This window comes from Symphodus melops, assembly GCF_947650265.1.
Source record: "Symphodus melops genome assembly, chromosome: 11".
NCBI classification, from domain to species: domain Eukaryota; kingdom Metazoa; phylum Chordata; class Actinopteri; order Labriformes; family Labridae; genus Symphodus; species Symphodus melops.
Genome location: NC_136701.1, coordinates 20,343,728 through 20,365,514, shown reverse-complemented (window position 1 = coordinate 20,365,514; position 21,787 = coordinate 20,343,728). Strand labels below are relative to the sequence as shown.

The 21,787-nt window shown below is 40.4% G+C and overlaps 2 protein-coding genes across 2 annotated transcripts in view; both read right to left on the bottom strand.

Annotated features, from left to right (window-relative positions):
• Nucleotides 1-731: 731 nt before the first annotated feature.
• dnajc18 (DnaJ (Hsp40) homolog, subfamily C, member 18) lies at nucleotides 732-8,266 on the bottom strand. The gene is made up of 8 exons (XM_079355780.1): nucleotides 7,761-8,266; nucleotides 6,066-6,234; nucleotides 5,560-5,705; nucleotides 4,802-5,008; nucleotides 4,216-4,328; nucleotides 3,791-3,900; nucleotides 3,508-3,680; nucleotides 732-3,161 (listed from the first exon to the last, which is right to left on the bottom strand). Exons 1-8 carry the CDS (start codon nucleotides 7,885-7,887, stop codon nucleotides 3,037-3,039), a joined length of 1,170 nt encoding a protein of 389 aa, XP_079211906.1. The 5' UTR covers nucleotides 7,888-8,266; the 3' UTR covers nucleotides 732-3,036.
• A 902-nt stretch (nucleotides 8,267-9,168) lies between these two features.
• The window catches only part of ppp3ca (protein phosphatase 3, catalytic subunit, alpha isozyme), a 33,311-nt gene continuing 20,692 nt past the window's right edge, over nucleotides 9,169-21,787 (bottom strand). Inside the window, exons 7-14 of the mRNA XM_079355703.1 lie at nucleotides 19,575-19,652; nucleotides 19,353-19,447; nucleotides 16,364-16,489; nucleotides 16,166-16,246; nucleotides 15,135-15,219; nucleotides 14,841-14,938; nucleotides 13,929-13,982; nucleotides 9,169-12,335 (exon numbers count right to left, since the gene is read on the bottom strand). Coding sequence (XP_079211829.1) covers nucleotides 12,157-12,335; nucleotides 13,929-13,982; nucleotides 14,841-14,938; nucleotides 15,135-15,219; nucleotides 16,166-16,246; nucleotides 16,364-16,489; nucleotides 19,353-19,447; nucleotides 19,575-19,652 — 796 coding nt within the window. The 3' untranslated portion in view covers nucleotides 9,169-12,156. The remainder of the gene's footprint in view (nucleotides 12,336-13,928; nucleotides 13,983-14,840; nucleotides 14,939-15,134; nucleotides 15,220-16,165; nucleotides 16,247-16,363; nucleotides 16,490-19,352; nucleotides 19,448-19,574; nucleotides 19,653-21,787) is intronic.

Sequence of the window (21,787 nt, the reverse complement as noted above, 5' to 3'; positions counted from 1 at the left end):
CTAACATGATCAGGAAAGGCCAGTGTGCAAAAATCTGAAAAAGTCTCCAAGTCGTTATCTTCCTTTTGGAGGATTTAAAAAAAATCTTTAACTCTCGTTTTTTTAATTGTTTAAACTGATATGTTTATTTACTTAATGCCAGTAAGAAAACACATGCATGTTTGATTCTCTGAGCTGTTTCACAAAATGACATCTACTCATCAATAGGACACAGGATTCTTAACTTCATCTCTAGTGCAGGTCCTTTTTTCATTCAGTTCTTTTCACTCGTATTTAGAGGTCACTACGCAAATTGCTCTTGAACATTTTTATCAAATACTGATGTGTCCCTAGTCTTTTTACAAACCCACCAATAAGAAGAAAAGTCCATCCTCTCCAATCTTTGATTTGATCCACTTTTACAAAAATGTGTGCTCAAACAGGCCATTTGGAGTTTCTCCCCTTTATGACATCACAAAGGGCAGTTACCCCTCCCCCAGGTTGGTGACACTAGGACGACTAGTTCTGACCTCCGAGTCTACCTTCTCATTGTAAACAAGAGGGGCGTGGTCTCACATTTAAAGCTGTAGACACGGAAACAGTCTGAGCAGGTCTGAAACAGAGGGGTCTAGAGGCATGAACAAATACAGGCTCAGAGTGGATTTACTCAGTGATGTGACCAAACATGGTACGTATTCACAGAGTCAAAGCAGCACTGTATCTAATATAAACAAATAAAACAGACCAAAAAACACATTCTGGATACATCTTTAATCTTGTATTTTGGCTAAAAACTGAATTCCGCAGTTTTTCTTCAGTGCACTAATGTTAACTGATACCCAAACCTACATCTCTGAGTATCACAGTTGGGTTTTACATGTGAGTTACAGTGTGGACCTGAACATTTCTGTAACCATGACGCGTGTGTGTCAAGTTGTCCTAAAACGTTTGTTGCTTGAAATCAACATGGAACTAATAAAACACTCTCTCACTAGGCTGCATGCAACATGAACAACAGTGAACACAGGATTAAATATTAACTTAAAAGTGCGTGAGATGAACCTCAATTATTAACAAGGATGAGAACGGCTAAGGCAGTTGGGCAGTCTTAGTGCACAGCAATGAATGTCAGAGTGTATATGGATGATCTTGGTTTGGAAAAAGGAATTAAGGTTCAAAAGTCTCCAAAGATAACTTCCTATTCATGACATGACAACAAAATAACTGCACTCACTCTTCTTAAAGGTGTACTTTGCACATGAATGAAACTTATAGTTCCGTTAAAGAATCCATTTTAGATCAGTATAAATTAAAAGAAGCAGGATTTATGCAGAAAACATTAACCCCTTCAACACATCTGTATCGTTAATTGTTGTCTAACCGTCACTTGTTACTGTGGAGTACGGTCTCCACGCAGCAACTAAACAGAAACAGAAGATGGCTCACTGCTGTCCTATAAAAACCAGGAGGGGGAATTTGAGCTGAACACTGACTAAATTTCTAAGTCTTGTTGGACAGCTTTTTCAGGTAGGAAAAAAAAAAAAAAAAAAAAAATCTCTTCCTTGATTTTTCAGAGAAGCCTTCTTGAAAGTTTTTCATGAAAAGAAGGTATTAGCATGCCATTTCAGTCGTGGTAACACTATACATAACGCCCACAAACGAGCTTTCTACATCTTCCAGGTCCATCAGCAGAACAAGAGTGCAAGAGTGTGAATGGGATTTGAAGTTCAGGTGGCTTGTAAAAAGAACGAGACAAAACCTTTTCTTTCAACACACACATCCTCTCTTACACTCAAACATCACTTCTGTGTGTTTCTATCTGAATCAGTAGTTTCTGAATGGCAATAAACAAGTGTGACCATTAATGTAGGGAGAAGAAAGCTTGTAAACCTCATTATCAGCACATTAAATCAGGTAATGTGGTCATGTTTTAGAAAATATGACGCATTTGCTAAAGTTCGGAGGGCCAAACTGTCTGATTAACTATGTTAAGATTTAAGTGTAATAATTAGAGCCCGACCCATTAATTGTCTAGCCGATAAAAATCAGCCCATATTAGCACTATCAGCTAATTTTATCACAGATATGGACCGATATAACTAGATTTATTCAGCAGTTAAATAGCACTTCATTTGAGTTTCACTGTATTGCACTAGCAGTTCTCTTTCACCAGCAGAGGGCGCTACACGAGTTACAACACGCATTATCACTCTCCAGAGATTCAGGCGGTGATGCCTGAATGCGTACACGAGCAGTTACTTTCCAGTTGCGTGACCATCTTTTCTTCATTACATATCTTTTCTACAACTGGTTTAGAAATAAATGCATTTAAGAGATAAACCTATAACTGTGATTATCTATATCTATCTATCTCCTTGAAGATATCGGCCGATAGATCGGTATCCGAATGCAGTTCTCCCAATTTTTATATCGCTATCGGCCCCAAAAATCCCATATCAGTCGGCCCTAATAATAATGTCTGATATGTCAGCTTTGATAATAAAGAAAAGGTACTCTGTCATTTCACAGTACTGAAGCTCTGCCTTTAGTCCAAAGACAACAGTCTCATTTTAAGTTGTTGGACTTAATTCCATCTAACAGAAAACAACAATGAGCCAAGCTGCTCCAGTAACATTCACTCTATAAACTAATAAATAAATAGATCAAACACGTCGAAAAAAAAATTAAACTAAATAACCTACACTAGTAAAACATCAATGTGTGAACATAGAACTGCTTGCAAAACTCAAAGGGGGGACCCCGTATGTCATGCCATTTCTATAAGAAACTTTAAAGGCTCTGAGACATCGAACACACTGCCACAGTGAGTTTGCACTTGATGTTGCCGCCATGGTCGGCAGCTGACATGCAACTCCTATTTTCTACCATCAAAGAGGAGAGAAGGCACATTGTTTCCAGCGGTGTTATCTCCCACTGACTGCGCTGTACCTCATCCAGATTTCTTTACAAAGTGGCCTGATTGGATCAATTACACACTTGAATGAAACACATTGTTGTAAAGTCCGTAAAGAAACATGTTCTCCTCTCAAAGAGTCCTCATTTGCCTCTCTGACGGCCGACCAATCGGTGCAGTTTCTCACAGTGGTCGAGCCTCATGGACTCCGCCTTTTGCTTTAACCGATCATCTCGATACAGCTGTCCCAGGTTGGCCAAGTCAGACTCTGGAAAGAAAAAAAACAGAAGGACAAAAGAAAGTGGTGTCACACCTTTTTATTTTTATCATAGCTGTCATTTAAAACACAATTACCCCTGAACATCTGACTTAAACATGTGAAGTCTCCCACAGCTAGCAGGCAATTAGCTGAAGTTAGCTATACAATATCGATAGATCAATCAATGGATCAATAGGTCTATTTGACAATCAACTATTTAGGGCCATAGACACCAAGTAAAACATCTGTCAAACAAACAGAAATTCAACATCGGAGTACCATCTGAATTTGACTCCGTGATACCTGCACTGTCAAAAGGATTCCCTGTCAATGCCAAAATGAGCTCCATTCTTACTTTGCTGTTTCTCTTTCCAGCAGCTGTTCTGCAGATGTTCGATATAGTCGCTCTCAATGGTTTTCTCCAGTTCATCCAGCGCAGCTCCGCGGTATTCTTTCTGAAAACTTTTATCCACATAGTATGGTACGCCCATGTGCTGCGTTTCCCTGGACACCACCAGCCCCATGGCTCTAAAACCCAAACACAATATCAAATGTACATCGCGTTTAACTACTGTAGAGTCAAGCGTGCTGGAAATGTCGAGATTTGTTAGTGACTGTTGATGGTGCGGCAGACTCACGGCTTATAGAAGAGACTGTAGGGTGGGTTAGTGGCCATCATCTGCGTAAACACTGATATGAGGATTAGCACCAACACAGGCAGCAGCTGCAGGAGAGCTGTGAAGGTGTTCTGTGGGTAGATAAAATCAGCACAGATTACAAAGCATACTGTATTATACTGTATGTAGGCTGCACTGATACACTGTACTCATGCCAGCACAGTACTTCTGTGTAGAGCAAACCACGCTCTCCCAAAGCAATGAGTGAATGAAACAAACCACTTATAATGAGGAGGGGGAAAAAATGATTAGACTGCTGCGTCCATGTTACCAAAAATGCATCCTCAGAGCATGCTAAAGACTGATGCAAAGCCACATCCACACGGGAAGAACACAGCATGAGATCGGGGTTGTTTTGCAGAGATTGATATTTGTGAGTCACTGACCTGACTCTGGTTGTCCTCCACCCCCTCCTCGCGCCTCTCATAAGCACGTCGACGACGAGGCTGATAGAACTGAGAGTAGGAGGCTCCCTGGTTTGTGTACACGTGAATGTTTCCTGTAAGACAGCAGATGATAGTCCGAAACTAAAAACCAACACTATTTAACAAACATGTTAGAATTACTGTAGATTTCTTTATGTCAACAACTCCTCCCTCTGAGAGTACGACTGACCTGCAGACTTATTTCACTGCTAGACAAATCTCATGATGCAGGTGTCTGTACATGATGCAGGTATCTGTACATGATGCAGGTATCTGTAAATGCTCATATATGTTGATGCACATCTGTACATCATGGGCATATCATGTATCTGCATGCTAATATTCTGTGTAGGCGATAATGTAGTGACCAATTTTGGCCCTGGGATTAATAAAATATTTCACATTGTCTTGTTAACATTCAAAATTACAACTTTCTTCCCACCGAATTTGGTAATTAATTTTTTGATTCTACAAACTACAAAGATGAACTTATGGTTTCTTTTCTGTCTAACTGCAGCCAAATAAATAAATGCACAACACGGCTCACCTGTGGGAAACCTTCCCCCGAAGAAAATGTTGAAGAGTTCTTCTGGGGAAATATCGGCCTCGAAGTCTCTGTGGAAGTTTCTGTGGTATCCATGGCGACTGTGGCTGGACTGTTGGGGTGCATTGGAGGTTGTGGATTGATCTCCGTATTGATCATACTGCTGCCTCTTCTCTGGGTTGCTCAGCACTGCGTATGCATTGCCTATTGCTTTGGAGAAAGGAGGAAAACATTTGGCTGTGGCAAAAGTGGAAAAACAGACAAACCAAAAGACATTTACAGCAGGGCATCCCCTTAATCAGGTCAGTAACTGTTCACCACCGTTCATCTTATCAAATACACATGTACATGGCAAAAGGATTTCTTTTTTTTAATTTGTAGTTCAGTTGAGCATCACTTTTTAAATAGACTCCCTAAAAACAAGTCACATCAGTAGGGGGGACCATGATACCATTTCAGTGGCTCAAACCTCATCTTTATGATGAGCAAGTAAAACTGTGACTGTGACCCCCCCCCCCCCCCCCCGTCTAACAGTGATAGTCTCACGCTTCATCGGAAGCAGTCTTCCTGAAATCATTTTGGTATTTTCCAGAAGTGCACGTGTGAAAATGAGCCCCCGGTTATAAGAAGTACAAACCCTGCTGCTGTCTGTTAAAACAAGATGCAATAGAAAAGGACAACAAAAGGGTTACAACAAAGATTTATTCGAAGGACTGGTTGTTACAGTCCTACCAACAAGAGAGAGATAAAAAAAATCTTACCTTTGAAAGCATCTGTGGCTCCCGGAGCAAAGTTCTTGTCGGGGTGAAACTTGAGGGCCAACTTTCTGTACGCCTTCTTCAAATCTTCGTCGCATGCATTTTTGGAAACACCGAGGATTTCGTAAAAGTCCTTGCAGTTCTTTATTCTGTAATAACAGCAGCAAAATGGATGTCAACACAAATGTCTAGATGTCACAGCTAATACAGATGATGTTTATATGTGTATGCAAAGACATCTGGGAATATCAGATCATGAAAAGCATGGTGAACAATACAAGGCTTAGTCTGACTTTAAGGACGTTAGAATGGCATGTGAACCTTCTTGCAGATTAGTAAGTACTGAGAAAAAAAACCCAACAATGGACATCTTATGACTTTTTAAAAATCGGTTTGAGCTGGTGGGTGGTCAGGAAAAGTGTGAGTCTTTTCATGTGGGCAGTGAGCTCAGGAACAATGGCAGCCACTGAATTCAAGTGTTGAAAATGTCGAGTAGAATCGTAGTGTACCTGAGAACCCCCTGACGTTGATCCTCGGTGTAGCTCTTCTTTTCATCACTATTTGTGTTGCTCCTCTCATCGTTTCTGATGTCTTCATCTCTCCAGCCTGTTGGAGGGGGGACGTGGTTCGCCTCTGACGTAGAAGGGCCTCCGTTCCTTACGATGGCGTCTATCAGCACTGAGAAAAAAACACAGCATCTGAGGTCAGCTGGCAACTCAAGTCACAATGAGTGTGGTGATAAGAAGCCGGCTAAAAATTCAAATGTGGTCACCGAGACGTTGAAGGCCACATTTTCTTCAAACAAACTCCCTGCCAGCCTCTGCTTGCTGTCCCTCCGAGCAGCAGGGGGGGCTAGCCATCATGTACCCCTTGCTGTTGTGCAATGTGATTGGTTGGTTCATAGTTCTGAAGGTTGCAAGGCCTGGTAAATCTTAAGGTTTCCCAATGGCTATAAAACTTAAAAGAAACAGATGAATGTTTAAAACAGCTTAAAAATGTGGACAAAATCAGAATGAATTCTAGCCATGAGAATGATACTCGCTAACAGTGTGGGTAAATTGCGTTGCTTTAGATTGGGGGAAAAGGACAACGAGGAGGAAACCAAGAAGACTCAGCTGCGTTACAACTGGAAGTCTAATAATTATGATAATAATACATTTTATTTGTTTGACAGCGCCTTTCAAGCCACCCAAGGTCACCTTACACGGGATAAAAACCTAAAATAACAGAGTATTAAAACCAAACATTGACCTAAGTCTGCATGATGCTACCTAGCCTGCTGTTGTGCAGTTTGATTGGTTGGTTCATAAGTCTTAAATGCTAAATGTAAAGGTTGGCCAACCTACATAAAACTCAAAACAAAAAAGAAAATTAATGTTTAGAACAGCATACGTCTCTTTTAAAGCTTCCAGACTGAGTTGTGCACTGTTTTGATTTTTATCTAGCAGCTGCAAACAGTTGTTTATTCGTGTTGCTCTGTAATGTAAGTTCAACCTCCTCTAAGCTTTTGTTCCTCCAGCAGTAATAATGTTTTGTATTCTCAGCTGACACATATCTGGACTACAGATTGATCTAGATTTAACTTTAAATGCTTTGTGGCTGTTATTTAATTTTTTTTGTATTTATTTGGTGCAGTTTTAATATATGGATGTAAATGTGCTGCCTTGTACAATTAAATATGTAGTTTTACAGCCAGAATAATCAACTCAACTCATACTGTGATTATTAATGAAATGCATTAAATCATTTGATCAGATAACACCCAGGTTCCCTCCCTTTGCATTTACCATCCATGGTGTGAATTTGTACAATGTTATTGGTGTGCACTGGTCAGTCCTCAAAACAAGTTGTTCAATTCATTGACAACTCCTGGTGACAAGCTGGGTTCAATGAACTAAAAGTAATGTGTGACAACTTAATTATCCTGCTTTGAATACTTTTCGTGCAAAAACAATGAGCACGTCTAAAGCAAACTGGACATACAGTAATGCCTCGGCAGCCTGTGCTAGAGGAGGGGAGCATTAAGCTTCAACAAAGTATGAAGGCTACATGGCTAATATGTGTACCCTTCTAAAAATAGCCACCACTGCAACCCAACTTGAAATATGATAATATATTTTTACAGCAGTGAACAAGCTGCGTGTGTTTGGATAGTCACACACACACACACTGTCATTGCAGAGTGTGCGTCAGCTCATTTTTACCTCTGGCCCGGGTGCTGGGGTAAATCTTCTGGGCTTCATGCAGCAGCTGCAGCGCCCGATCTTTCCGTCCGGACCGTAAACACAGCTTCGCCTTCTCTATGAGCCGGTCTGCTTCTTCTTTATCCATTTCAACGTTACACACGATGTTTTGTTTTCCTTTAAAAGAGGTCCCAGTCCCCCCTGTGTTTGCAGTGTGTGTCTATATCATATGTCCAGGAGAAGCCTGTCAGACAGCGCTCGGTAGCCTTTAGCTTTGGTTTCAGACAGCTGCGTAATGTTAGCTTTAAGGGAGAACCTGCAGTCACTCAAAGTCTTTCGCAGTATCCTATTCGAGCTGCAAACCGGCCTGCAGCGGGGCCATTTTAAAAGTTGTAAGTCTAAAATGTTGACTGTTTTTTTTTTTGCTTTCTGTTTTTTTTTTCTGGTGTTTAAAGGGCCACCCAGTAGTGACATTAAACCGGACCCTTATGGCTGGCTATGAGGAGGAGGAGGAGGTATTGATGCATTCAAGGGGTGTCAGACACATCGGAAAAAGGAGTTTTATATTTGTAAAATGGACATGAACGCATGCTCAAGTCGAAACAACAACTTTGAAACTTGGTATAGAATTAGGTGACCGATTTAAAGACTAGACGTCAGAATATCATTAACTAATTAATTAAATTCATTTTAACCTAATTCGCGTGTTGCACATCAACTTGAAACTTGTAGCAGTTGCATTTCGCTGATCTTTTTTGTAGCATCAGTGCTGTTTTTTTGTTTGTTTGTCTTTTGCTGTTGTTACAGCATTCAGACTTTCCGAACTGAAATCATGTGAACAAAATGAAGTTGGAAGAACGACCTCCCAACTCTGAAACTAGGATCACCTGAGCAGTACCTGAATACAGCATTAGACCACATAACGTCATATCCTGTCCTGAGTCGGCTCTGAAATCTGGAGAAAAAAAAACAAAAAAAACAAACACCTCTGCTTGTTATAATGGTACTTAAGTTATAACGTTTACAGTCTATGCTGGCACTCTTTGTCAACTGTTTTTATTTTAATTAAAAGTGTATTGGTTCATAGACAGACATCTCAAGGTTGAATGTCATCAGCAGCTGCATTCAGGGTCTACCCCTCAAGGCGGAGTTGTGTGATGCATTCAAATGCCTAAATTACGAATTGTACCCAAAATGATTTAAGGTTTATTACAGGTGATTTTTGTTTGATTTCAGTCAGATGTTATGTAATTCAAAACAGCAGGGATATAATAGGTTTTTATTTGCATGAGTCCCTTGAGTGTGTGTGTATGTACATGTGTGTATATGTACATTAGGAAAACAGTGAGGGAGAGAGTGGAGAATGACATGCAGGAAAGGAGCCACAGGTCAGATTCAAACCCTATAACAATTTACTTATTTTCTTTTAATTACTTACAACGTTACAATACATTATAGGCTGTCAGGATCCAGCTTTTTGTAAAGTGTCTTGAGATAAAAATTGTTATGAATTGGGGCTACACAGATAAATATTCATTGATCTCCTTAGGACACACATGACCATTTGGACATGACATCAAGGCTGCAGGATGATTCTTCAAAGTAAATCAGTTTTTATGTGAGGGAGACGTTCATGGCTGGCTGTGTTGTAATACTCCTAATTGTTTTTCTAGGCCATGTTTCTGCATGAAGGCTGCGATAAAGGTTTAAATTAGCAGTCACACATCTTTGTTCATGCATATTTTATTCAAGAGTAAAAAAATGTGATTTGTCCCATAGGGCATGCTTACAATGTGTGTATCGTTTTAGGAAGTCAAATGCGAAAACATATTTCTATAGATAATAAAAAATGTTGCAAGATAAAATCCATTATATTTGTTTGTTGAAATATGTATGTAGACCATACAAGAACCAGAAACAGAGGAAGGAAAATAACCATAAGCTTAATTGTAACAATAATAATATCAGCAGTAAATATAACCAGAGTACAATGTTTCCTGTTAAACTTAAGTGCGACACATGATTTTCTGTGTGTCCGATTCATTTACATCTGAAAACCATGCTATCATGCTTTGGCAGCCTGAAAGTTGCTTTTCACTGAGATTATATTCATTCACACTATTGAACATTTTCTGTACATCAGTACAACCAAAATAAACTGAAAATAAACACAAGGCTTCACACCTTAAAAGGGCATCTCTGCATACAATAAATCAATATAAAATTAAAAGCAGTGGTAATAAATAACAGATTGAAAAAAATGGACAAAAACAATCAAAGGAAGCCTATTTATAAAATTTATAAAACAAGACAAATAGAACTTTAAATATAATTGAAAAAATAAAAGAATTCAAGTTGACTATTTGAAACACAACTATCACAATTATAATCTCACATAACAATTAGGAACTTAATTGCATGCATTGATGCGTTCCATACCATAGATGCTGTGTTAAAAATCACCTTTTCCATCCATAGTTCACGTACCTTTATCATTAAATAGGGAGATGAAATATCGAGTAGAAAAAATATTAATGTGCGCAAGGAAATTCTAGAAATTGATGTGATAGAATGTGTCGCTCGAGGTTGGAGGTTCACTCGTATCGGCCTTCCCAAGTGATTTCTTTTGAAAACCCAGAAATGTTCCTGTTTAGTTTGGTTTCTTTTTCCTTTCCTTTTTGTTTTGTTCCACCTTTGATGCTTTCTACGAGACAAATGAACTCTTTTCTGGAACAATTAGTTTATGGCAATTGATGTTTTATTCGGATCACAGTGTGGTTTCACTTTTCAGTGACGTTTTCCTCAGCATGTATCGTAATCACAAAAATTTAAATATGTAAAAAGCATTGATTGAAAACAAGAAAGTATAAATGATCAACACACTTAGATGCAATAGGGATGGATTTCTTAATCTAATGACTGAGTGTTATGTAAATAGTTTTTGATAGTATTTTTAAAGACTTTCACGTCTGGATACATTTCTACATCTCAGAAAATCAGAATAGGTCTCAGGGTGCTTTAGACACAATAACACATCAGTGTGTGGTTGTTAAATGATCTTTAAACAACAGCTAGTTCAATAATATCAATTCACAAATTTATAGAATTTCCTTCTCACTCTAATCTCATTAAAATGGCAGCACACAAAAAAAGTGCAAAAACTCAAAGGGCGTCAATGTTTTCTTTTTTTTTTTTTTTTTTTTTGTCTTTCTCTTCAGCAACAAGCAGGTGAGAAATAATCAGGTAGTGTGTGACAGCAGAGTCCATCACAAAGTTCAAAATGGCCTCTTCTTCTTGTTTTCCCTGTGATGCAGAAAGTTGAGATAATGCTGCCGGTCATAGCGATGCAGAAAAGATGGGACAACCTTGATCCAATCATATGCCGAGGATGCTTCTGTGTACACTGTCTCTGAACAAATGTCATGCTTCTATAAAGTGCACTACCCGGGCTACAGTCTAACTTTGAGGATGATTTGGATGAAGGTATAACCTTTGACATTTACTGTATCTACGCACGCTGATGACGCTTTATGGGATAGTGCATTTATTTGGGGACATGTTTAGATGCATATTTTACAATTAAATATAGTGTGTACATTATCCAAATGCTCCTTTCCTCCACTTCCTTTCTTTCCTCGTCCCCTCCAAGTGAATTCTTGCTAGGAGATGACTGATAACAAGGGAGGGGAGGAAAGGAGCAATCCTGGAGAGTACGGGTGGGGGGGGGCAGCAGCAGCCCAGCTGGAGCTGTTAATACACAAGAGCACCCTGTCCTCTTTCCACTTTCAGCACGGCAGCATCTTACTACAAGGTAAATCAATAAATTCAAGTCCACTGGTAAGATTGCACTGCCAGTTTTAGGAGGTACACAATTCGCTCCCTTTCCCTTTGCTTTGTTGCTGACAAAGTGGCGTGACTTGTTAATACTAGCAAAAAACATGACGGTAAACAAGATTAGTGTCCTCATGAAGTGAACTTGTGAGTGATTCATAATAAACACTTAGGAAACCGTAAAATGATTCGTGTGGAATGGATACTGCAATGATGTCATCATCAGTCAGGCCCTGCAATGAAGGAGCAGACATTTTTCAGTACAACACAGCCTCCAACCATCCAGTCCGTAGTTCAGTCGAGAAACAGAACAACGGGCAGAGACAACTTTCAACCGCACTTCTTCAGTCAAGTTGGAGCCTGCTGGAGTCTCCTTATCTCAGCCCTCTGCTCCCCCCTCCCCCAATCTGTGGGATGACAAACTGTCATGAAAAAAAATGACCTTTTTGCCCGTTTAGAGTAGATTTGCTGCAGATTTCATGTTCTGTCTGTGGGCCTGATTTATTTCTGAGGCCTGAATTCCCGATTTGGCAATGTCTTGCTGCACAGCTCGACAGCGGCACGGTTGTGAGGCTCAGTCAGCGCATCACTGGAGGTTGCTGTTGTCATCGGTGCCATTCGCCTCCGACATATTCATCTTCCCCATGGAGTGGCCGACGTGGTTTACCCCGTCCTTGCGGGGCGGCATGCGCTCGTTGATGCGGTCCAGGCCCTTTGCCTCCGCAAAGCTGTTGATCTTGTGCTGTGGGGAGAAGCCACGGATAGCTAGAAAGAGAAAACACATGTATGAGGATCAGGCTACTCTCGATCTGACAGCTGAAATCATACTATAACCTCTGTTTCTAAATGTCCTTCGATGAACTTCGGGATATGGTTGTTAAATATTTTTAACACTGTGATCCCACTGGCCCAAACTTTGAGAAAACAAATGTTTTTCATATTTAAACCCAGAGTTGCAGCGAGAGTAAGAAAGACAGCACTGTCTAAACAGCACAAACACATTGGCAGCATTTGGGTACTGAAATGTTGCCAATATATTTTCCCAATATAGTCTGAGTCCAGGAACCTAGTTACCTTGTACTAGGTTTCCTCTGACTTTATTTTTGTTGCTGAGGTATTGAAATCGGTCCAATTGAAAGCAATTACCTTCTAGTAGTATCAGCTGTTTATTCATTGTAAGTCTGAAACTGTTTTTTGAGTAATTTGTGAGAGAGAGCCACTGCAGTCAGATGATTCAAAGGGTTACAGCTGTAACACAATGAGTCGTACGTCCTTTCTCTTCAAATAAAGCAGCCTTTTAAAAATTGCACTCGGTAACGTCTACATGCCACCTGCTTTTATAGACTGCTTACTTCATTCTGTCCTGTAGGTGGAGCATTTTGACTCGTTTAAAAGTGTCTCTCATCAAGTCAAACTCCCCTCCTTTTACTGATACAATCCCACTTCAAAGTGTCCCGTTCAAAATGTCTGACCCCCTTTGTAGCCAATCGTCACAATAACAATTGAAAATGTCCTTAAAGTCTGGCATCACTGTAGTTTAGTGCCTGTGCTGTAAAAGGCTGTATGATACTGGAGCTTCACAAGTCAGTGAAGCGAAAATTACCTCAGACATATCACGAGCATTTGAGGCTCCATGATGCATATTTCATGTTGGGACTCTTGTGCATGCAGCATTTCTTTTAAGAACCAGAATGAGGCCATTTTTCAAGCCAAACCCAAAAAACAACAAAGTTGTTGTTTTTCGTTAGTGATGCATCTTGTTAGCAGCAACTTTAACCCTGCTGCGTTTTCATTCATCACAAACCTGTCTCAATGCTTAAAAGGGGCGTCTTGATTTATTTTGCATTTTTTATTCTTCCTCTCGTGACTCAGTCCCAGATGTGTGCTACTGTCTGAGTGAGCAATTCATATAATTCCCCTCAGTGCTGATGCCTTTATCAAAGAGCGACACGAACATGATCCCTCACCTGCTTACCATCCTAAAAAAGCTGAAAATGAAAAGATCCTTTTTTTACCTCTTCACCACTCAGGGACCCCACTGGAAAACATTTCATTAAAGATCAAATCCCCATCGTGTATAAGGTGCCCTACTTTACTAATAACCACTTATCTCTTCTGAAGCCCAGGTTATACATGAACTATCCGTCTAAACACATCCTCTTTCTTTTCAAGACGAAAACCATTCATGTTCTTGGATTGCTTTTGTAATTAATGGTACTGCAAAGGAAAGTGCTGCATGGAAATAACCGCATGGAAACTGTCAGATGTTAGATGTTGCTTGATGGAGTTGTTGTCGTGTGGGTTGTTATCGTGTGAGGTCATGTCGCGAGGGCTGGAAGGGGGGGAGCGCAGGTTTACCTTCTCCGTCCTCATCCTGCGTTGGCTCGATGGCTTCTATGGCTTCAATGGTGGCTGAGGGGGGAGGAGGGGAGCAGGTTACTGCTGATAAAGCCATGCAAATGTAGAGAGAAAAAAAAAATGCAGCCCCAGCGAAAAGGCGGCTCATGTTGGACCAGATGAGATATACATGTTCACCAGCAGTGCAGCCAAAATCAGAGGAGTGCCGTGTGTTAAAACTGAGAGAATTAGTGTTAAAAGATCAGTTGAGGAAAAAAAACAAAAAAACAAAGATTGATCAATCGAGAAGAGAGAAACAGACTGCGAGAGGTTGGATGGTTGAGAGTTAAAGATTAGAGATAAAGATAAAAGACAGACATCAGAGAGCTGACACTGTAACAGATTTGTGGAGGGAGGATAAAATAACTTGCTGCGGCCTTGCACGAGATCTTACAAATCTTTAAGAATAGAAAAACACTCTTGCAGTGAAAAATAATGTCCCAGTCAAGGTAAGCTAAAATAGGTTCTTGCTACTTTTGTCCCAGTTGTGAAACACTACTTTGATCAAGCCCCGGTTAGAGAATAGTTTGATCTTAGTACTGATTTATTCGACACATTTTTTGTTCATCCAGCTATAAGGGAAGGGGAATTAACACAGCTTAAACTTGAACTAAACAGTGCAGATCTTGAACTGATTGATTACACTAAGACAGAATATTGTAAAATGGTTTTGGTCAGGTTGTCAACATAAGTCAATAAATAAAGCTATCGTGCCACTTTAGTATTTTGCCAGAGAGAGAGAGAGAGAGAGAGAGAGAGAGAGAGAGAGAAATAAGTAGCAGTGTAAGGACTGAGAATGGCTGAGAAGAAATGAAACCTAACAAAGATGGAGTACAGGGTAGAGAGAAGGCTTGTGCTGAGCCGTGTACTCACCACTCTGCAGTGTCTGTCTGCCTCCAGAGAGAACCCCGCTCGGCAGCATGCCAGTGGGCGTCAGGCCCTTCAGCGTCAACACATTTTCACTCTCCTCTCTGCAGGAAACACACAAACAGGTCCGACAACTTCACTGAACCCTCATCAAACTGCAACGTTTTTCACTTGATGCCCTCACTCAGACAACCGTATACCTACACACTCGACCCACATGTACATGTACACTCTAACACCTGATGCAGTGTCAAATATTTGGAAATGCACACCTGATCTGAAATTCACACACGAGCGTACCTGAGAACTGAGAACATTTTGGCCATTTTCCCGATGGCACGGATCTTGTTTTTGATCACCTCCTTGCGTGCTGCAGCTGCATTGGCTGGGAAAAAAAAAAAAAAAAGTAAGTCCACTATCAACATATGCTTCTCTTGGACAGAACAGATGTTTTCATCATCAGCCGATATGATGCGGGAGAAACGGCATGCAAAGACGCATGAAACAGATAAGTGTGTTGAGGCATAGGATACATATGCCAGTGTTCTTAGAGCTTGTTGCAGCGCTTTCTCAGAAGCCAATAAGACTCCTGACGCTCTGTCACCACAACCTACAGTCCATGTTGTGATGTGTATAATGATCTACTCCATGTCATGATGAACAGCCATTGGTGCTTTTTTTTTTTTTTGTCAAGAAATGAAGTACAAACTGTTTTTAGTTGTAGTTCTATTATTTTAGTTTGATGTGAAATAAATAATGATCAAATTTGCACATACAGGAAGAACCAGTTTGAAAACATAACCATGGACCCCAAATCTGAAGCTTCTTGTTGGGGGGGCGGGGGCGGGGGGGTTGTTGACGATTTCTTAAAATGCTCTGCTTTCACATCAGTACTTTACCTAAGTTATTGTACCTCGTGGTTCATGTACACGACCCATGTACAGATGCTGCAGTCCTCCAAGAAGGCGACCCAGTTTTTATTTTCCGACCTTTCCTGCATGTCATTCCCCCCCCCCTGATTTATCACTCTATCCACAGTCCTATCTCTAAATAAAGCCCAAAACTAAACCTTTAAAAACTAAAAATAATCTGAATGTTTGAGAGTGATGCCTTCAATTAAATCACATGAAACAGGGAACAATTCATCATCTTGTTTGGCCTCTTAAAGGAAGCACGCAATCTTTGGTGTTTATAGTGTTTATGTAAACAGCTCAATTGTGCAAATCTTATTCATTAAAAGACCTGATTAAGTGTATGGACTTTTTACCCACAATGCACATCTAAAAATAACAAAAGTCAATGTTTTCATCTTTGTCCACCAAGTATCTTACCATCAAAGATCTCATCTTCATCATTCATCATCAGCTCATCATCAGAGCAGATGCTCAGGATGTTCACCAGCATTTCTGTGACTGATGAGGAAACAGAGTGGAGACGAGAGCTGTCGTCATTGAGCCACATATGCCGCAGGATATATATCTTTTGAACTCAAAGACATCAGAAGACTTGTCTCTGGAAACACTTGGTACCTTTCTCTCCAACAAAGGGCAGAGACCAGGTGAAGACGTCCATGAAGTTTGGCAGCCAGTAGGGATGGGGTGAACAGTTGAACTGTCGGATGTTCATGACGTTATTTTCATACTTCAACACAGCAGCTGTTGGGAGGAAGAAGAAGAGACACAGGCGGGTCAAAACCTCCTCTTGAATCCTGCTCAATCTTAGAGCTTGTTGGTGTCTGGATGGCGTGTAATTATTTTCCATAAATTCAAAGAATAGTTCTTAGTTAATGTCAGTGCAGCTTGATAAACAGATAAACAGTCATGACGAAGATTACATTCTGAGGCAGAGGATGGAAGTTGTATCTGATGAAGGATAAGCAATAGGAGGTCTACAGAGTCCCAATCAGTCTGTCTTGTTCCTGTTGGGAAAATCGTTTCATACAAAGACAGACTGGGATGAAAGTTCCATCCAGATTAAACCTCTCATTTATTCTGAAGGCAACAATACAGTATTTTCTGAAAAGTGAAACCTGATGGGTGGGCTTGAGCTGATTTCAGTTGTCATTGGGTGAGAGGCGGGGTTCACCCTGGACTGTTCGCCTGTCAATCACAGGGCTGACATATATAGACTGACAGCCAGCCACACTCACACCTCAGAAAAAACATCTTCAACTTATTTGCCGTGATCTAAGCTCAACTCATCCAAATAAACGAATGAAAGGACAACGGTTTTATTTTGCTTTTTTAGAAGAGAAACAAAAACACTCCAGCCAGTGAAATGCCTCATTATCCATGCCCTTAAAATGAAGCTAGCATGAGGTTAAAGCACTGTTGTCATCTGAAGTCAATGCTTACATGTGGCATATGCTTTAAATATTTCGCAATCATTTCTCGAGAACACCAAATATTTCATCATTACTATTTTATTTGTGGTTTCATTTATAGATGAGGATGTTTCTTTGCTGCTTGTTTTCTGCCGTGAGCGTGTGCTCAGCTGGAAACTTTGTGGCGTGCCGTGGCAATTTCAGATTCTACGCTGAAGCACCTAAAAGACAATTATTTGCATTTTTGTTTTCACTTCATACCTTTTCTAATTGAAGCGATGAGCATGTAATGACATCCATGTTGAACTGATACTGATATATGTACCCCCCCCCCCCCCCCCAATAGGCAGTACATCATTACTGCCCTTGAGTCACATGGGGCGGCTGTGGCTCATTGGTCAGTCGACTCTGAACCAGATAGTCAGAGGGTTGATCCCCCAGCTCCCGCAGCCATACGTCGACGTGTACTCTGGCAAGTGTGTATGAATGGATGAGTTAAGACTGATTGACTGATTTTATTATCCCATTTATCCAGCAAATAACTTGGTGCTCATTCATCGCTTTCTTTTCAGTTCAGTTGAAAAGATTGAATTGATGGACCTTTTACAAAGCCGCCTCTCTAACATCAGTGTGTGAAGGTGTAGGTGTGAGCTGCTGTCTAAAAAGCGCTTTGAGTAGTCAAAAGACTAGAAAAGCACGATACAAGCTCAAGTCCATTCACCATACCAGTAATTAGTAGATATTCAGAGAGAGAAAAACGGCAAGAAGACGAATGGAAACAGAGGACTTAAACGCCTGTGATAAAAACCTGCAACTAAACTCTTGTGCTGTAGCTTCTGTCACTTGGCTCGTTCAGTCTGGTTTGTCTTTCCTGTGTCATGTAACTTAAATAAGCCTCGGCTGCAGAGGCTGGCACATGACCAGTTTGTAAAATATAATGTGTCTGTAAGAAATGCTCAGTAGAATCCAGTGTTTTTATGATATTTGAGAAACATTTCAAGAAACGTCTGCACCGTACATATACCGCCTTTTTTTTTTATTATTGAGCACTGTGCATGATCTTCACTGTCAGAGCCATATGCACAACATGACAGATATATAAATATTGTATATAAATGTATGCTGGTTCATTGATGTTGCCTGTGAACAGCCCCCTCTGTATATGCAGTCTGAGAACAGAGACAAAGCAGGACGTTGGACTTCTAACCACTAGATGGCCTCGCTGAAGCCAGGGATTGCTGACACTGTTACATCAAGAGGGATAAAGCCACATGGAGGTAGTCAGCGATGCCGACAGTCGCTCCCACGCTCCCCTTCTCCCATAGCCCATAGCAACCAGGACACAGATCTGAGAACACAAACAAACGGTGGCTCCCTGATGCATTCTTCATCCCGCTCACGAGCAAGAGGCACTTACATTAACCCATACAATCTAGTTAGCGCCAAGAAAACCATTTTAACATGCAAGTAAGAGGAGCTAATGCAAGTCTTTTTTTTTTTTCCTGGCTGCAAAGTGGTTATTCAATTCATCACATCCAGATGCAGTGAAATGCCAGAGCTTCAGGTGTTATTGATATACAGGAATTAGGGCATCCCTTTTACAACATCAGCTTTTGCTGTTAACTGTTTAATTTAGCGGTAAATGCATTTCTCAAAGCCTGCCTGCCTCATGGCAATGAAAATTGTATGATCGTTAACAGGAATGATCCATTTAAAAAAAAAAAAAAAATTATTTCACATTGCCTGTGTCACAACAAAAGGGTTATTTCATTTTGAGCACGGCTCCTTTTATTGGTCGAATTTGATCTCACTTGAAAATGTCCAATTTATCTCTCCCTTCAAAACAAAGGCACATCGTAGGATCTGTGCAAAAAAAATCAAGTGCCAGTTATCTTGCAGGGCAGGCCAGGTTTAAAATAGCAGATGTGCTGCGACCAACTTAGGTCTCCATCAGGGAACCTCAGTCAAGGTTGGCTATTTTAAACTCACATTCTACACATGCAATGAGCCCTTCACAAGAAGAAACAAGTGCAGAAGTATCTGAAGAGCCCTCGAACAGACCAAGCTGTGCTTCTCCCCGTTTGTCTTTCACAAACTGTGTCACTTTGCAGGGAGATGATACAGATGCTCCGAGACGACATAACTGCAAATGAAACTGAAACAAAGAGAGGTTTAAAATGAAGAGACGATCTGACCTTTGTTGTTGTAAACATCCAGGTAGTTTGGCGCTGAGAAGATGGTTATGAGAGATGGGAATCCAGTAGTCTGGCTTTTACGGTACATCCGGTAGCTGCGGGGGGGTGGAAGTGAAAGACAGAAGAAAGGACATGATCTTCTTAGTTATGCAAATATATATCTGTATTTCTTTGTTTGGCTTTGACATGTGTGTTTTTAGGTGTTTGCTATAGATGACATACCCGGCATCTTGTGCTTCGTGCGCTCGGATTATTGATAATAGGTTATTGCTCTGTAGGAACTCGCATACAGCTGGATAACTGTCAAAGGAAAACACAAAGAAAGGTTTGAGACATCACTAAAAAACTATTGGCAACAGAGTTTGTCAGTGAACAAATACAATCCAAGCAAAACGTGAAATTTAGAAAACGGTTTTTCAACATCATGAAACTGATTCAAGTCGCTAATTTCACATTCGGTTTCACTCCCCAGAAAACAGACAAAGATTTATTACTTATAAATGCATTCATGAAAGTCTTGCAAGGATGATGCAAGGGCATGAAAAACCAATCCACACGCTACCTGTTGCAATGAAAAACAAACTAACCCAGTCAGTGCTTCCTGCCCCCCAGCTCTAACCTGACAGGAAAAAGCCTGAAAGGAACAGAGACCAGGCAGAAAACACAGCTACACTCACACATGGCATCAAAAAGCTGCTACCTTCAGTGTGTCTGTCTAATTCACTGTTTGTATAAACCTCGGCTAGTCTGAGCATGAAGCTGTCCATAATTCTTCTGCTCCACTACTGCTAAAAAAACATGTGCAGGAAGCTGTTTTAAGTGGAAAGATATTATGTTGCCTTAGGATAACATTTTGGAGGCAATGATTTGTTCTCCCGTATTCCTCGCTGCTTCACACAAATTTCACAGCCCCGTTCATCGGTCATTTTTGTCAGCTAAGAAATTGCACTACAAGCCAGAAGTGGAAATTTTGTCTGCAATTGTTGACAGGTTAGGGAACACGGAGACTTTTGTAAAAGGGGTTAGATTCTTAGAATCACTGATTCACTTAAGATGGTGCTGCTATTGGGAGAAGGCCTCCTCTTGTACGTCCATCATTACCTACTGTATGACCTTCTCTTAAAGAATCTTTGAATTATTATGTTGTTAAATTATTATTCTTTTGGTCATGGATTGATGCACACATTGTACCTTTTCAGTGCTGTTTGTTTGTATAGTGGTGGGTTATGATGATTTATAATGGGACTATTGAGTTCTGAGCTGTTCTGCAACATAGTTCATCCTTATGTGCAAATATTTTGAGCTTACCTATATATTTTTATTCTTTATGTCTTCTAAAGTGTATGAGGTCTTCCATTGACCTATTGGGCCCTACAACCTCATTTTAGACTGTGGATAGTCCAACTCTGCGTAAAATAAATAATGGACGGCATCTCAGCGTCTTTCCTTCTTTGTTTCTAAAGAGCCAATGTGAAGTCTAATGATTGCTGATGCCATTTGGAAATGCCATCGCCACCTAACTTTCCTTTAAGAGCTTGAGCTAAGTAGGCTGGCCACCTGTCGCCACACCCATTATTATTCAAATGCAAGCAAAACTATATGCGTCAATGTAAACAAACGGATGGCTTAATTTTTCAAATCCAAAGGTTACCATTTGGTAAATACATTTGAATACGTATGCTACCTTCTACATCCTGGAATTCTATGCCCTGAAGAATGTAGCGATACACGATGCTCGTTTCACGCCACGATTTATTTTACAAAATGAGACTGTAGATAAATGAATCCTTTAGGGGCTGTAAACCTGTGTGTCACTGTGGTTTGGCCTTTTGATATTTTTTTTTCTCAGCAAGGGGAGATGATTGGAGCTTCCCCTTGTGGTGTTGATTAAATGTTGGATCATGTTGGCTTTGCTGTTTGTGTAGTTCCACGTCTTCTTGCAATATTTGCACACTGTTTTTGTCTTGTCTGTTATCTTCTCACCTCTTGTTGTTTTCTGTCTTGGGGAAGCCAAGCTGCTTTCACACCTCAGATTTAAAAGATGATGGTGCGTCCTTAATTTCAAAATCTTGCTCTCCAGCTGCCAACAGCCTCTGCTCTAAAGCTGCTGATGCTCACCATATTATTATGATTTATCTTTATCTTTCTGTGCAAATAAACATTTCTATTGTTTACAGCCAAAATATATTATGAACCTGCGTTAAAGAGCACAGTTATCTTAAAACAACTTCTCCAGAATGGTTAATAACTGCAACAGATCCCAAAGATTGATTGCAATATTTCCACTGGCTAATTGCAACAGTTGACTTCCTGTTTTTTTTTTTTGTTTTTTTTTTGGGGGGGGGGGGGGTTGTACAGACACACCATCAGATGTCCCATAGGGGAAACAATTATGGTAACTGACTGGAGTTGCAGATGTTGATCAGATGTGGATC